Raw genomic sequence first — 16,672 nt, forward strand, 5'->3', positions numbered from 1 at the left:
ATGCTAGGATTGCTTTTCTGGTTCTCCTGCTCAGTTAGCAGCCCTGACGTCGTTAAATACGGGATGGACACTGCATTTTGTAAAGCTAAGAAGCACCTCCTGGGTAGGCCTGTGAGCAGTTACAATTTGACAGTTGTCTTTTAAGAAGGGGGCAGGAGAGAAGTTTTGTCATCAAACATCTAGTTTTCTGAGTGTCTCCACTTTCTTCCTGAAACACAATGACTCGGGCATTTTTATGGATATGTTGGAAAATGAAAAAGGACATGCTCTCTTAAGTCCACTCTTGGCCACTTGCTTGACTCAGTGATTTACTTTATTTGATGTCATCTGTTGATGACATCATCTTGTTAATGATTCAAATTCTGCATCTCTGTCTAAATTCATTTCTGGATTTCATCTCTTCAGTGTCTGTGGGGGGAGAAATTCCATGGACAAGCCTCAGGGTTGAGTGCACGTAGGTATACATATAGCTAGGACAAGAAACAAAATGCAGGAAAGTAGAAGTTAACCCAGGGTACAGAAACTTCAGAAGTGGCTGGGTTGATCCCACAGTCCCTGGAATTGGCTTAAACATCTGCTTCCGTGGTGTCCAGTTACCTCGTGGTTGATATCATTGGTTTTGATGGAATGGAATGAGAGGATTTGGGCAGGTTCCTTTTAGGAGTGCTTGATTTGAAGTTAAACTTATGAGTAAGATTCAACCAATTTCTGTAAAATGTGTATATTGGCTTCTCGTCTAACTTATTTCATAAATAATGACAATATAAAGTCAAATAGCCGTTATCTAAAATAGATTTTCTGCTGGATGACACCCAGTTTTGCCATTATAGAAACTGACAAAAGAGGACGAATGAAACGTACCCAAGATTAATGCAGCAATAAAAGTCTGCCAGAAACATCCCAATTTACTTCTTAAAAGCCCAAATGTTTAAGTGATAACGTGAAGGCAGAAACATACATCTTTGCTCTGCCCAAAGGCTGAGCCGTCTGGAGACTAATACAAGCTGACATCGGTGACAGGGACTCGCATTATTGAAAAAGCCTCTCCAGGTGCTTTTCCCTGCATCAGAATGCTTTCATTTCAATACTGTATGAAAATGAGATTTAATAGGGAAAAAGAGACTTGGCAGCGTGTATTTGTCAACCTTGTTGCGATGTTCTTTGCGGTCTTTATCTTCTTCCAGAGTCTCCATTTGTTTTGTTTTGTTGCTTAGGCAAGGGCACATTTTCTCCTTCCTGAGCGCATGTGGCTTCCTCTTTGGGCTCGTCGGGAACACCCCCTCCACCAACCACATCTTTGCTTTGTAGCAGTTCTCTCTTCTTCCCCCAGTTTGAGGTGGAGTCTGAAGCTGTTTGGGGGAATCATCTTCTGGTGTCCAGATGTTGTAAGCCCTGGTTTTCCAAACCTTTGAACAAGAAGCAGAGAGCAAGCATGCGGAGTTGAGGCATAGAACCGTCTAGATGTGCTCTTAATCTACTCCCTGAAGCAATGATGGCAGAGCATGTTAATTTTAACCTTCATAATTAATAACCCCTTCCCCCCCTTACACAGATCTGTACTTGGCCATAAATGTGACTGGTGTTATTTTGTCTTTTTTTGCATGATGTCACTGATCAAACACTCTGGTTTTGTTTTTGTTTTGTTTTGTTTTTTAATGTATTCTTGCAGTACTATTAATCTTTTCTTCCCCAAAGATTCCCACTACAGGGCCTCAGATTACTGGTTGTGGCACCACAAAACCGACTAAAGAAGAGGAATCCAGGGTCTAGTATCATTTCACCACTGAGCCTCTAAAATGCTGGCTTTTTTTTTTTTTCTTAAGCAAATGCCTGGAATCATCCATACAAGTGGTGTTAACAGAACTCTACTCTTTGAAAATGGAAAGCCTTTAGTAGCAGTTCCTTAGATGCTCTGAAAGTACTCTCGAGAAATTCTTGGATGGCACCTGAACGATGCCAGATAAGTGGGCCTTAAATTTGAAGGAATGAACAAAAACGCTCCCCCAGTAACTTTGAAACAATAGCCGAAGCTATTTTGTAGCTGGCGGTGGGTTGTTTTTTCTCCTTTAACTGGACAAGTGTCAAACCATCTCCTAGGGCAAAATTTAAGAATTATATGATGCGAGCCTCAAATTGGGGTGTTCAGCAAAGGTTCTACTGATACCCTGAGTTTCTTTTGGGAGTAGGTCTAGAAAACATTGTGAAAGTTACACCGTCAGCAACTTACAAGAAGAATATTCCCTAGGCTTTGTCACAGTGTGTTGCAGTGTGTATCGTGAGAGTAGGGACTTGCCCAAGACCTTTTAATTAAGGAAAGAAATTTGAAGTTAATATTTTACAGTAATAGGCCAATGTTTGGTTTCCTCGTTCTACTTCTTAAAATCCCAAAATTAGAATGAGTTATTTTTGTAAAATTTACTCACAACTGGACTGAGTTTTATCACGTGAGCATCTAGAATTTGAAAATTGTAATGAAGCACACATTTTTCTGTGAGAGGCGCAGCTTGTTGGATTAGAAATGGAGAGACTGGTTTAGGAGTAAAAAAAGATGACCGTTTCCAATCCCACCATGTGGCTGAACTCATGAGGCATCATGAGGGGACAGAGCTCCACTTTGGGTGGAGAAGACAAGCTATTTGGTTTGAGGAAAGAGGATGCTATTAGGAATATGGGAACACTCACTGCCCTTATTCAAAAAGAAGTCAGCTTCTAGCTTCTAAACTCCAGAACAAAATGCTAAGCCTGTAAGGAGGTGGAAACACGAAGTGGTAGCAATGCAAAGTGCTGGTGGTCGGGGCTGGAGGAAGTACTGTGGCGATGAGAGGCGTGCCAAGGACTGTGAGCACAGCAGCTCCCGAGGCCGCCCGCACTGCCCACGAAAGCCTCACTCAGCAAAGCAGAGAACAACGATCACCTCTAGCATTTATTGAGTTGGGGCCTCAGTTTTTAACATATAAAAAAAGTCCCCATAAAACAAGAATTGTACGCTGAGTCTGGAGATAGAAAAAAGTGACCAAAAGAGCTAGGAATTCAGCAACATGTAAGTTAGTCTTTTATTAATTTCAACACTCTGCATATATATATATAATATATATATATGTATATATATGATTTGCAACACAGTATTTCATCCAGGAACAAAGCGTGGTACACACAGGGACTTTAAGGGACTTACACTCCCCAGGGGCCCAGAGCTCATGACTTCGGAATTCTTGAATTGCCTTTTAATTCAGGTAATTCAGAGCTTCCATCTTTGAAATGTTATGAATCTATGCTCTTAACAATAATTTTTAAAGCAGAAATTGCGTTCAGTGGATAAGTTTCAGGAGAACAGGAAAGTATACAATGTGTCTTGGAAAGATCTGCATTAAAGTTTGTTAGGATCAAGTTTCAGTGATAGTGGGGCTTTGGTTTTCTGGACTGTTGGCCTGTAGGGATCCCGTCTGTCCTCGACGGTGAGGGATAATGCTTAACCTGACAATACCAAAGAGCTCATCAGGCCAGTATCCCCAAACTTCCTCTTTCTAAAAAACCTATTATTTGTCACATTAGAAAGCAGAAAAAGTGGTTATACCTAATTTTCTTAAAAGAGTCGATTCCAAAAAGCCTTTCACTGAATTTTATTTCAGTAACTAAAAATTGAGCTGAAGTCAAGCTTGGGCAAAGGAAAGGGGTAAGAAATCTGATTTCCAGGCTTTCAAGAAAATACTTAAAAGAACAGATCCCAGAGCCATGTATCGTATTTTCCTCTAAAAAGGCATTGACAGGAGTCTCATTAAAGATGTTTCGAGATGAAAAAGAAATCATAAGGTTAAATGAGGTCAGAGAAGTTGACTGGCCAAGAATGGTGTGACAGAGTTTATTGCCAGATTATAAGACCCTCTGTACTCACCTCACACGGCTCCCCTGCTGTAGCAAGATTATTTTTAGCTGTTTTTTTTTTCCGTATTTCAACTGGACTTATTCAGTATTTGTTATTTATTTTTGATTCACTTGAATTTATAAATGCTCCCCAAATCGCAATATTCTATTGGCATATGTACGCATGTATACGTGGATATGTGGACATTCCTGAAATTTCCTGTAAGAAGACATAAGCAATATTGAACCTATATTTCCTTCTAAAAATAATAAGCAATATTGACTCTATACCATACACTATATTAAGTTTTAGCTTCAGTTTTTCAAGAGCAAAAGAGGCACAACCTTGGTCCCCTGGGTAATTTTTAGTAGGATTTTCAATATAATGAATCCACCCAGAAACACGCTGTCCCTCCCCTCTCACTATTATAAAGTCACAAATGCAATCTAAATTCGGGACTTCAGTTCTGCTGGAACCTGCCGATTTCTAATCTGTATTGAGATTTTTTTTTTTCCCCAAGGTGTACTTAATCCTGCAGTGTTCGAATATACCCGGGGGCCGCTTCAGTCTGAATGAAGCCTTGGCTGTCGTCTGCTGCGTAGCAGTCAGCAAGGGGGCCCTTTCTAAACCTCTGCCTCTAGCTAGAGTCATTCTGGGACAGCTAACAGAAGACTGTTTTCACTGCTCTCCCTCCCTACTCACAGGGGAAAGGAATTTTATTTATGTACTTACTTTTGCTTGAATATCCATTTTCCTTCTATTTATCACTACTTAAGAAGAGTTCTTTTGGTGAAAAGAAAGTGGAGTGAGGGGACAACCATCAACGCTCTGCCCCTGGCCACCTCATCAACGCCACAGTGGTGTGGCCTATTTTCCTGCACTCTGCCCAGGGCATTGATCATTCTCCCTGCCCCTTTGTGCCGAACGAAGTACTCCAGCGCACGAAGGAACGCCGAAATTGGCTTTGTGGTCAAAGCCTCGTACCTAGTATCTCTACTTGAAGAATTGTCTTCACCCCAGAATGGCACTTTGGGCAGGGCAGGTCACCTGTCCCCTGCTTCTGTCTCCTTCCCACAGGAAGACGAGCCTGTCTTGCCTCCAGGCCTTGGTTCTCTCTGGAGAAATGAGGCATTTGCCCAGCATGACTCTGCTCTTACTGGGGTGTGGCATCCTGCCTCGGTCTGCACGCATGGCCCTCTCTGCAAATCGGAAGCTTCGTGTGAGGCATTTTGCTTGGTTGCTACGGGAGGTTGACTCCGAAGGAGACCTTGCTATTCTGTGCCAGCTGTGGGAGTCTTTATGATACAGACCGGGGGCGGGGGGGGCTTCCATAGAAAGTTACTGGGAAAAGGCCCTGGCACCCCAGCTATAACTGATTTTTTATTAGAGGCAGAGGCCAAATGGACGCCATATCCCCCGTGACGTCAGTCAGGCTCAGGAATACATGAAGGCGTGGGTGCCGTTTTCTATGAATAAATCCCTGTAAGTCCCACTAAGTTAGGTTCTCAGTACCCAGTGGTTCCTTGGATATCGACAAGCCTCCCTGAGGAAGCCCATCAATGGGGAGGTAGTGTGGCGTTTAGGAAGACTTTAGGTAGAAAGATGCAGATGGGTTCCATCCAAAAATGGAATTCAACGACTATGTATTTGGGGCATTGTTCTCAGCATCCAAAGATGGGGACTCTCTTAGCGGTGTTCCCACCCGTGCTTACAGATTCATTTGTCGCCTCTAACCAAGCCGGGTGCTACGAGTTCTGTCAGTTCCAAGCTGTGTGTCTCTCTTTAGCAAGGCCTGTTTTTACGGCTTTGGGGCTCGCTCTAATCTTGGCTGCAAAGAGGAGCCCCCATTTCCACTTGAGGCACACCTGCTGGCACCATTCAGAGCCTTCACCAGATAGTCGGAAACCGTTCCCAAGGTATCCGAAAGCTGAGCTGTCCAAGCTGGACCATCCCAGTACTCGGTGCAGCCCTTAACGGGTCTGCCCGATTTTATATAAAGACTTAGACAGGCATGAAATGGATTTTCTGGATGTCTGGCTTTTCTTCCTATTGGCTTCTCTCTTCATTTTTGCTGCTGCTTCCTTTTTATTTACTTTTTTTCCTTCTGCTTTTTTTTTTTTCCCTTTTTTTCTTGCTAATTCCAGTCCAACCAGGTAGCAATGCGTTTTCCAGGGAGGCTTTTTAAATAGTTTCTTCCCTAGTCTATTTAGTGGAAAAGCAAGCTATGTCAGCCTGTTAGGGTCAAAAAACTTTTAAAACAATGTCCCCTTCGCATTTTTTTAAAAAACCAGTATTAATTCCTTGCCTTTGATCGAATCTACCTCAGGTGGGAATCTCTCAGATTACAAATGGTAAACTCGGCAGCTCCCTTTTTGCCTCCCTGTTTTGTTAATGAAGAAGCTTCTAGCCCTTCCGGCTGTCCCCCTGTACAAGCTGCCCTTCTGGCCGCATGAAGCCACCTGGAAGGAAACAGCGACAGCAGAGATGTGAGCCCCATCGCTCTCAGGGCCTGCTCGATGCCAGCTGACCACAAGCTACCTTCCCACACCACCACTGCCCCCAAATACACTTTCTGGAAACACCCAGCCTTTTGGCTCTGGTCTTTCTCTTTGAAGTGGGGGCAAGGTAGTCTGCTGCTCAGGTCTTTGTGGGGTGGACGCTGCCCCAGCAGAAATGCGTCTAACACAGCAGCACTTCATACACTGCGGGCTCGGGTCCGCCTCACCAAAGAACACAGATGACCAGCAGCAAAGAAGTGCTTGTCCAGGCCTGGGAGAGCAGAGGCCTCGCTGTAGGGGACACGGCCTCAGATGGAACGTAATGGCTTCCCTGAAAACCGTTTAAAAATGCATGTGGCCCGATTCCATGTGAGCGCGGCCGCAGTCAAAATAACCCGGACCTGTCAGGAAGCGGGGCTGAGAGAAAGTTATGAATAGACTCATTTTGTGAAGTCGTGTCACTTTACACGCCCAGAAAAACCAACCCAGGGTAACGTCGGCTCCCCCGGTGTTGATTTGGGTGAAATCCCTCCCTCAAATGACCTCAATTTAATTTGGCTAGTTAGGGGAGTTGTGTTGCTTTTTCCTCGTTTTCTGGAAAAGAAGTGTAAAGCGGGGGCTGCGCCGATGCGGCCCGCTGCGCCCAGGCCTTGAACGCGCCCGTGCAGACCGGGCCCAGCCCGCGGAGGCCCCCTCCGGCTTCTCAATGAAGGCCCTGTTACCTGCCGGTGTCTTCAGTGCGAAGTCTGGCATTAACCTGGGAAGGCCCAGGGAAAGAATCGGCCCTTTCACACGCGGCCGCCCGTGTCCCGTACAGGCCCCGAGGTCCGTGTCCACACTGCGGCCCTCGCTGAGCCCGCACCCCTCCCCGGCTTCCTGCTTGCAAGGCCTAGTCCACCTTCTAGTTCAGTCCAGCAAAAACAGTGACCGGCCTGCCTGCCCTTCGAGGAGTCCACCCTAATGACATGGGTAATGTCGGGTTCTGTGTGTTTCCAAAAAAAAAAAAAAAATGTCCAGCACGTGTTCTTTTCGCTCCTGGCAGACGGCCACTTTGCCAGGCTGTCGAGCCTCACCTGATTTATAGGCCTCCTGCCACGGATCCTGATTTCTAGATTTAGAATGAAAACCAGATCCTGACCCACAAAGGCTAAGGCCAGATGTGGGGACAAACTGTAGGGTTAGCCTCCTTGGGGAAACCCAGCCCACCAAGAGGTCCAGACAGCATCCTTTTTAGGCCCCTGAGGGGAAGGCCCCTGCCAGGCCTGTATTCAGCCTGCGGGGACCACGGATAGAGTCGTCAGATAGTTAGCATCATCTCTCAGGGTTAAAAGGTATTGTGGGTTCTCTGTGGCCCAGGCTAAAGGGGGGGGAATAACCTATTTCATTTTATTTTTTTTTCCAGTTCTCTCAGGCCAGGCACACCACAGCCCTTTGAAACGCTCTGTGTCCCTTACCCCACCCATGAATGTGCCAAACCAGCCTCTAGGACATGGATGGATGTCTCATGAGGACTTACGAGCTAGAGGACCCCAGTGCCTCCCATCCGATCATGCCCCCCTGTCTCCACAAAGCAGTGTAGCCTCTTCAGGAAGTGGTGGGAGTGAACACTTAGAAGATCAGAACACTGCTCGTAACACATTCCAAGAAGAAGGTAGTGGTATGAAAGGTGAGTGACTGAACGAGAAACCACTGGGAACAGTCTGTCCCTTTATTTGGAGCCAGGAGGGTCAAGAGAGGGTAGGTAGTCAGCAAGAGAGGAGCCCAGCCCCCTCCCCAGGCTTGTGCACTTGACCCAGCCCTTGCAGAGCTCCAGGGTCGACCATGGCGGAAAGGGCTCCCAATTCCCCTTCCAGGGTATCTTGCCAAAACCTGGGAAGCAGGAACCAGAGCAAGAGAGGTCAGCACTCTTTTCTTTTCTTTTTTTTTTTTTTTTAATGCAGTGACTCGCAGGGAATTAAATGAGTCACCGCTACCAGCGGTAGGACCTACTGTGCACGCACACTGCTCGGCCTGTCCCGTTTGGAAAGGCGCTGGGCTGCTCCAGCCCTCCACCTCGTCGCCATGGCCAGGGAACCGCCAATAACTCAGCAACACAAACCACAGGATCTTTCTTTCAAGTCTCTCGTAATGCAGAATCGTAGTCGTGCTTCCTTTCTCTCTCCCTTTTCCTTTGATATCCAAAGACACTTTTAAACCTTTTCCTCTGCATCTGTTCAAGGGACATGAACAAAATACCACTGAGAATCTCTGACGGTGTTTTAAGCCTGATAACAGATTTGCATACAAGTGGAAAAAGCCTTCTTGTGCGGCATAAATAAATGTTTGTACGTTGCCCTGCAAATCTGTCCTCTTCTTAAGCTAGTCATCAGGAGGTAGAGATTTCCAAATTACCCGTAATAGGTTCAAAGAGGATATGTGCATTTTGTATTCTTAGATGCCACGTTGTTCAAAGTCTGGGAAGTCCTCGGGGAGGGATGCTCGTCAGAGACCCAGGAATAACAATTTTAGATGGAGAGACACTGACTAGCCTTGCTTCTGGGAGTACAGTACCGAGGGGACTCTGAGAGCGGCCCTCTTTGCTGGCATCCAGAGTCCTGAGGTTTTGCTGTCTCCGACCTTTCCCTTGAGAAGGATCAGTGTTGACGTAGGAGGCTCTCCAGCGAGTCCCCTCCCCGCCATGGAAGCATGGCACAGAAAGACGCCCATGACCACCCAGGGGCCAGTTGTGCGAGAGCTCCAGGCTGACGCAGCGATCCTGTCCGTTAGGGGAACGAGGCTGCCGGGAAGTGGCTTCCCTGGCGCATTCCTTGAACATTCCTCTCCCTCAGCAGCAGGCCCGTATGCTCCCCATGCCACCCCCATCCCATGGTGAGTGCCCAGAGTGAGTGGGATGTGTCTTGATGCTTTCTGCTGCTGATACAAGTGGGTCTTTAAAGGTGTTTAACAGACAGCACAAACAATGGCTCATTTTGGCATGGAGGGGATGTGTGTCCTCTTTCTCTTTCACAGTTTTCGAGGGAATGTGTCATAATTTTGGAGACCTAGCAAAACTCCTTTCTGAGTTCATGCTACATGGTTTTGTGCTCGAGCAGCTGAGCCCCAGGTGATGGGTAGCAGATGAGCCTCAGCCATGCTCTAGGTAAGCCTGCAGGGCACCTGTCACTGGGGCACCCGAGTACCTGAGGGACCGAGGGAGGCAGGGCAGCCACCGCTCTGGGCGGCATGTTTCCAAGAACGTGTGTGTGCAGTTCTAATTGGTAACTGTGGGAAGGAGGCCTTGGCCTTTGTGTTCAAGGGCGAGGAGGGTCCTGCGGGAAGGCTGTTCTCTGGGATACAGACTTCTCCCGGAGAGGAATGCTGGTCCTGTCTGGTCGTAAGAGGTTTGCTTTCTTTCCTTTCTTCCTTTTACTTTCCTTCCTTCCGTCCGTCCGTTCATTCGTTCTTCCTTCCTTTCTTTCAGCTTAATGTACGCCTCCAACATCCTCCAAAGCAGGTAAAGGTGTGCTCATTATGTGCTGTCATTCTGAGGTGAGAAAAGGATAACGAGAGCATGTTTTTAAAGAAAAATGAATGACAGAAAAACTGAATAAATCTCTTTTTGCTGCTTTAGAACAAAAGCCAAAATATTCCAAAGTTCAGGGAATATCCTCTATGTAAGCATCTTCTATGCTTTTCTTTAGAATTGATAAGAATTGTCTCCTCAGAGATTCTTCAGTCAGGAAGTGACGTAGAGTAGCTCTTACGTCCAGGATTTTCTTTATAGGCCCAAGGGATGCGGTCAGAAAGCAGACTATGTGGTGACTGGATAAAAGAGAGGACTCTTTCCTGTATATACACCCACCTCCTGCTGACCTATCGAACTGTCCTGCTCCCAAAGAACTGGATCTTAGCCAATTAAAGGGCAAAACATACTTGAAAGAAGGCGTGAGAAACAACGAAGGATTCTATTTGTGGGATAAGTATATTTGCAGTTCAGCTGATAGGTCAAGCAGTAGAAACGTCCACACCCGAAACAGCAGCATCCCAGAATGTTGGGGGCCGAAGGCCACCCCCAGCCGTGCCTGGAGGTGTCCTCTCCAGAAGGCTACTGCTCAACTCTATCAGCAAAGACTATACAGGGTGGCCTCCCAGAATAGCGCCCAAGAGGCAGCCCTCACCAAACCCAGCCCAAGAGTTTCTCATTTGATTCCCAAGTCCAAGAGCAGACACCGGTTTAAGTTTCCAAGTTAATTCGTACTTCCTGAGAAATGAAATATGAAATCAAATGAAGTGCTTCTGAAAAGAGCCAGCTCTTCCTCTCGGATCCCCATCTCTTTCTTCCGTGTGGCCAGGTGCTCTGGCAGGAGTAGCAGCCCTTTTAGGCTACTTTCTGGTCCACCTCAGGATGCCATCAGCAAATTGCTATTTTTCTAAAGTTTCTTAAAAGCCTAGTTTACAGAAACAACAAGGAGTCTGTAGTTGAATTTGGAGGAGTTCCAAATCTCCAGAGGATGCATGTCAGCCCTCTCCCTGCACCTTGGGGAGAGAATAAAAAGTCACCATAATTGAGCTTAATTTAGTGTGAATTCATCTTCCTTGCCAACAGCTGTGCATACCTTGCTGAAACACTGTGTTCGTCTCTTCCTTCCTTTTCATCTGGACAAACTAGCCAGGTTTGGCTACGAATTGTCCCTTAGGAATGTGCCTCTTGGGTCAAGAGTGTGAAATAAAGCTCACGACCCCACATTCTTCTTTTTAAATTTTTCACAGACATCGATCTCGCCCTTTTTTTGTCTTGGGGTCAGCACCCTGCCAGGGATCGTCACAAAGTTCTCTCCCAAGCAGACCAGCTTGTGCTCTCAGAGGAGTCACATCATCGGCCTGCTTTGTTTTTCCTTTTATAGTAAATACCCATCCCGAAGATGTAAGTCAGCTCCACAGCACAGACTGGGTGTCCCTCGGGGTAGGGATCTCAGACTAATCTCAGGCTAAAGCAAGAATGGGATCAGCTACTCGAAGAGAAATCAACGAACAGAAGTGGGAAACAACAGGAATATGGGAGTTTCCCCTCAACATGCCCTGTGGAGGCTACTGGCTACACATCTTTGGCGCAGATATGCTGACTGTGGTTTCTAAATTCGAATGTCCTTGTTGTTGGCAAAAACATCACTGTGACTTATCCCAGGGGAAAGATTCATGATTCCCGGGTTGGTCCTCAATTATAATAACTTCCTTTCGTCCGGCATCCCATGAGTGGAATGTGATCTCTTACCTTTTCTTTCATGCAAAGCCTCCAGGTGGCCGAGAGGAGGAAAAAAGACATTCCCATAACTTCCTGGAAGGAGGAGAAAACGTAGAAGAGCAGAAGTCTGTTGGTGGAGGAAATACATTTGCCCCTCATAGTAGCGTCACATCCTCAGAAATAATGTATAGACACAACACCCAAGACTTCTCAAAAGGCCAGGGCTGTCGACGAGTGGTGTGGCTGTGTTCTGTGGGAGCAGAGAGAAGGGAAGAAAGATGGGCTAGTAGGTTTTACGTTAGTCCTTATCAAGTCAGTTGGCTTTTAAGCACCTGCTAAGAGAGGCTTTGGACTAGTCAGTGGGGAGACAGAGAAGAAAGAGATCGGACCTGCCTCATGGGAGTCCCGTCACATGAGCAACAGATGGGTACCTGAGGCAGGTGCACAACTGTGAAAATGTCTTGTCTTTGGAGACTGGCCCTGGGTCAGGGTAGGCACCAAGGAGGGCCCTGGTGCAAAGTGGAGAGAAGTCCAGGGAAGTTCCTGAGGAGGAGAGGCCTGGATCTGAGTCTTGGAGTCTGATTACAAGTTAACCAAATATGTGAGGTGAGGGAAGGGCATTCTGTGCAGAGGGAAAGGATGCATGAGAGCATGGTGATGAGACAGATTGACGGAGTACCTCCTGTAGCTTGATTGTCAGTAGCACCCGGGAAAAGAATCCGGAGACGGGAAAGCCAGGCGCTAGGCTTTCTGAAAGATTTGACGTTGACAGAAGCTGTCGAGGGCATTTAGCAGCAGAACAACCTGCTTACCTTTGCTCATGAGAAATCAGACCCTAGTGGAAGTGTGGGGGGCCCGTAGGAAGGGAAGAGGCGCAGGGGACTCTGGTTTGGGAAGCCAGCCGAGAGGTGGGGGCTATTTGGTAACTGAGGAGGAAATGAAGGTGGGACCGGGGCAAGCAGCAGCGAGAATGGATTCCCAGGGGTGTGTGGGTGTGGTCCGCGTGAGATGGAATCGAGAGAGCTCGGAATTGAACGTGCACTAGTTGAAAGTAGACAGTGCAGGAGCCGGAGGAATCTAGGACAATGCCCAGGTTCCTGCCATAGACAGCTGGATAGCCCCTGGTGTCCTCTATAGCAAAGACTATAGAGGAGAAAAAACAGATTCGGGACCAGTGTGGGGCATGGTGAGTCTGGGAACCCGTAGAACACTCCAGTGAAGGAGCTGTGCCATCTTCTGCCCTGGCCCAGCCTCCCCAAGCCCCGGTTTCTCTCCCCACCTGCACAGGTGAGCATTCTGCCTACCTGCGGGGAAGCTCGTGGGGGGCACTCCATTCCAGATTCTCCCTCCTAAGAGGGAGAAGCTCCATGACTTTCTCATCGCAGTTGTCAGTGTGAGAGGGGTAGAGGTCGGGCTGTTTCTCTGGATACGAGCTTCAGCCTTGCCATTAGGAGTGCACATGGACTGGGCTGATTTACGACGTGTGGCCGTACTGTTAGTACAAATCGTGGAGGTAATTGAAACTGTTACATTGTTTGTATACAGACATCATACAGGTTCAGAAGAAACGGTGGTTCCAGTCACCTTGATAGAAACCTAGCAATTAAGAGTGGAGGGGACCAGGGACTGTGAAAATAGGCTTGGTTGCCTTTTCCAGGGCATCTGAGATGAAACTGAAGTAAACTTTTTCCCCACAACAAAGGAAATGCATTGTCTGTTCTGAAATAGCCAGTTTGGGGTTTTGAGTTGTTTTTGAAATGTAAACCTTTGAACTTCTCTGCCCGTCTTAGAATGCGATTAGAAAAATTATTGAGAAGTATGATCCTTTTTAAGACAAAGAACCCCATGGGAAACCTTCGTGAGAAAGGTTGTGAATCCCACATTTCTCTGGATTGTAAGGGTGTGAGTGATGGAGTTGGAGTGTGGCTGGGACCCTTCTCAGCACGGCTGTTATAGGAGCAAGCCCCATTTTCTGAATGTTGACTTTCTAGATGCTGTCTTGAATTCATCTAACTTAAGGGCCAGGAGTTAGTGAATTCACTTCACGCTCTTTATTCCCAAATGCCAGCATAGAACCTGGATGAATAGGTCCTCATGGGCTCAGATTGTGCCCCCTCTAAGCCAGAGGCCCCTTGTCTGAAAAGCAGGTTTCCAGGATTGCCCCAAATGCTAAAGGTCATGAGTCTTTTAAGCGCCATTCCTTACCAAGCACGGGTCTTCAGCTGCGGTGATTGAAGAACTGGGCAGGCGCACAGAGGGCAGCTTTCCACGTGGAACCCAGTGCGATTTAATAACGCAGAGCAAACTGTGTGGGCAACACCACCTATGAGTGTTCAGCTCACGGAAACGTTGACAGTTCAGTCCCTGTGTTTGTATCCGAAGCATCCAAGTGGGTATTTTACTCAAACTGTTCCTTCCGACACCCACACGGGCTTCCCCATCAACAGGAACCCCTCCGGGAGGCCACCACAGACTCTTCCCAGGATTGAGGAGCTCACTCACAGTTCCCAGGAACCAGAGACCAAGGCGCTCAGAGGCTGGGGCAGCATTGGGCTGATCCTTCTGCTCTGGCCCAAAGTAGACAGGCTTCCGTAATATTGATGCCATTGCTAGACTTCTGCTTTGTTTTTGAAAGGAGTCTTTACCCTCTCACTTCAACACTGAAGAGTTCGTCTCTTCTTACCCCTCAGTTGGTTTCCTCTTCTGTCCCTCAAAGAACAAGGATGCAGTTGTACCTTGGGAAGAGAGAGAGCGTTGTCTGAGAGTAGCCCGGCTCTCTGGGGTCTTCTGTCTGCAGGTACCAGGACCACCACGGGTGAGGCTGCTTGTGGAAACCAAGGCTGTTCATGTCTCTCTCTTCCAGGGATGCCTTACTCCCTGCCCTTACAAGGCCTCCCATATTGGGCCCTTCTGTAGTATTGCATCCATCTTTCACTCTTGTGGAGCCTCTGTTTGTGAGGCAGTTGACGCGTGGCCTGCTGAATGGTATATGCAGCCATTCCAGCAGCAAACATTTGAAAAAAGCAACTCAGGTTCTAATTGGAGCCCAGCTTCTGTGTGAGTTGCTCTATGCACCACAGAGCCTCTCTGTGGCTGGTTTGTTCAAACTGTAAAAGGGAAATAGAAAGCAACATAACTGGAAATTGATCCCATTGGTAAAGACCAGCAGGTAAACACAGAACGTATGAAAGATGAGTGTAGCACTGTTATCAAAAATGGCGATGTGAAGATAACCCACTGTGGACTGCAGCAAGATCTAAAAAGAGCTTCGTAAGGGATAGGCACTGTGCATGGGGACCCACTGCACATGCATGGTGGTGCTTTCTCCCAGAAACCTCCTACCCTTCGGCTTTCTCCTTCCAATTTTCTTTGTGGGCTTCTCTTCCCACGCCTTCGCCTAAACACTCCATGCTCCCCAGGCAGCATGTGCCTGCCTCAGGGCTCTCTCTCTCTCCTGTTCTCACTCCACACTCTTTCCCTGAGAGATCTCACCCACTTCCATGGCTTAAAGCCACCACCTTGTGCCGCCGACAAGTTCTCCCACTCAGACCTCTCTTCAGAGATCTTGTCCAGTTGACTTCTCCACCTAGAAGGCTCAAAGGCAGTGATACTCAACTGACCATGAACTGGAGCTCGCCATCTCTCCCTTGTCACCCCAAACCTGCAGTTCCCCTCTACTTTCTGTCTTAACCAAGCTTGAATCAGAAGAACCACCAGTCTCACACTTACTCCCTATTCTTCTCTGATCTTCAAATACTACCCATTCATATCCTTTTCCCCGCCACTGCCCTTCCAGGCCATCTCCAAGGGCTTCAGTTCATCTCCTGGCCTCCCCTTGCACATCCTCCAGTCCAGCCTTTACACTGACAGCCATCATCTTTCTAACAACTTCATCTGATTGTGCTTCTGATGCTCAGATTTCAACAGTTCCTCGTCACCCAATGACGAGGTCTGTCCTCCTTGTTTCAGCATTACAGGTCTCCATCATCGGACCCCTGCCTATGTGCCCCACCTTGTTACTAGCCATTCTCTATCACTCACCCAACTGTTTGCTTGGCCCCAACTGCTCTCTTGGCTCTGTGCTTTGCGAATATACTGTTCCTGCTTCCAGAGGGGCCCCCATAGTAAACATTCAACAAGTGTTGAGTGGGCAAATATCAGAATGCCTACACTTGGCAAGGAAGTCAAACTGGCATAGAGCAAAAGCATCTTAGTCTTTCTCACACTGCATAAAGAGTGACTTTCTGGTCTGGGACCTCCATTGGCAAGTCCATCAGAAGCAGCCCAGTTGAGGCTAAATGGCTGTGTGCCAGCTAGAGGTGGAAGCCCAGGGGGCATGCGTGCCGCCAACCACGTATCAGCCCCTTCAAGAAACACCCCTGCTTGTCTTTTCTTTCAACCACAGCCATAGCTCTGCAGAATGAAGAAACAATGTCTGAGGTTTTGCGGTGGTTCTCAGCTTTGCATCCAACCCTCTAGCACCTGGGCCATGGGAAAGGATCTGAACTTCTAGTTAGACTTCATCTCTGGGAAACATCTTAACAGAATAGCATCCCAGTCTTTGGAATTCCTGGCTTGGGAGGAGTGAAATGGTGCAGGTGCTCACTTCTCTGGTTGTTTCCCTTTTAATGGAGTCTTGTTTTAATCCCTGGCAAAAGAAGGTGCCTTGTCTCCAGGGGGTAAAAGATTAGTAGGCTGTGTTCTTAAGAACTGGGATTCCCTCATCTTTGTTCATCAGTTCACGTTTGAGGAAGGATGCAGCACCGAGCTAGGCGCGGAGATACTTGCCGTACAAGCGGAGTCAGCATGTGCCTGCCTCAGGGAACACATGGCCGAGAGGGGCTTAATCGCCCAGGAACACATCCAGAAATAACTTCTGGGGAAGGCCGAACTCACCATGTTGTGAAGTTGTGTAGGAACGTTTTGTAGGAAAACAACTCCCAGTGGCCCACATTTTCACTAAATGGGTAAGGCAGGCTCTTCCATCCCTCTAAAAGGAATGCTGGTTGTTCAAATCTTCTATAGAAAGGAGCTAGTACTAGTCTTGCTGAGCCAAGATTTGCACCCCACTCTCCCCAACTCTTAAAACGC

The 16,672-nt window shown here is 47.4% G+C and overlaps 1 protein-coding gene across 4 annotated transcripts in view; it reads left to right on the top strand.

Moving 5' to 3' along the window:
* Positions 1-16,672, top strand: part of SAMD4A (sterile alpha motif domain containing 4A) — a 206,957-nt gene that overhangs the window by 146,838 nt on the left and 43,447 nt on the right. For 3 of the 4 annotated variants that reach the window (XM_026480350.4, XM_044377660.3, XM_057318719.1), the window contains exon 4: positions 7,763-8,026. The exons of the other annotated variant lie outside the window; for it this stretch is intronic. In XM_026480350.4, coding sequence (XP_026336135.2) covers positions 7,763-8,026 — 264 coding nt within the window. The remainder of the gene's footprint in view (positions 1-7,762; positions 8,027-16,672) is intronic. 4 annotated transcript variants of the gene reach the window in all.

Source organism: Ursus arctos, unplaced genomic scaffold (genome assembly GCF_023065955.2).
Source record: "Ursus arctos isolate Adak ecotype North America unplaced genomic scaffold, UrsArc2.0 scaffold_25, whole genome shotgun sequence".
Taxonomy (NCBI): domain Eukaryota; kingdom Metazoa; phylum Chordata; class Mammalia; order Carnivora; family Ursidae; genus Ursus; species Ursus arctos.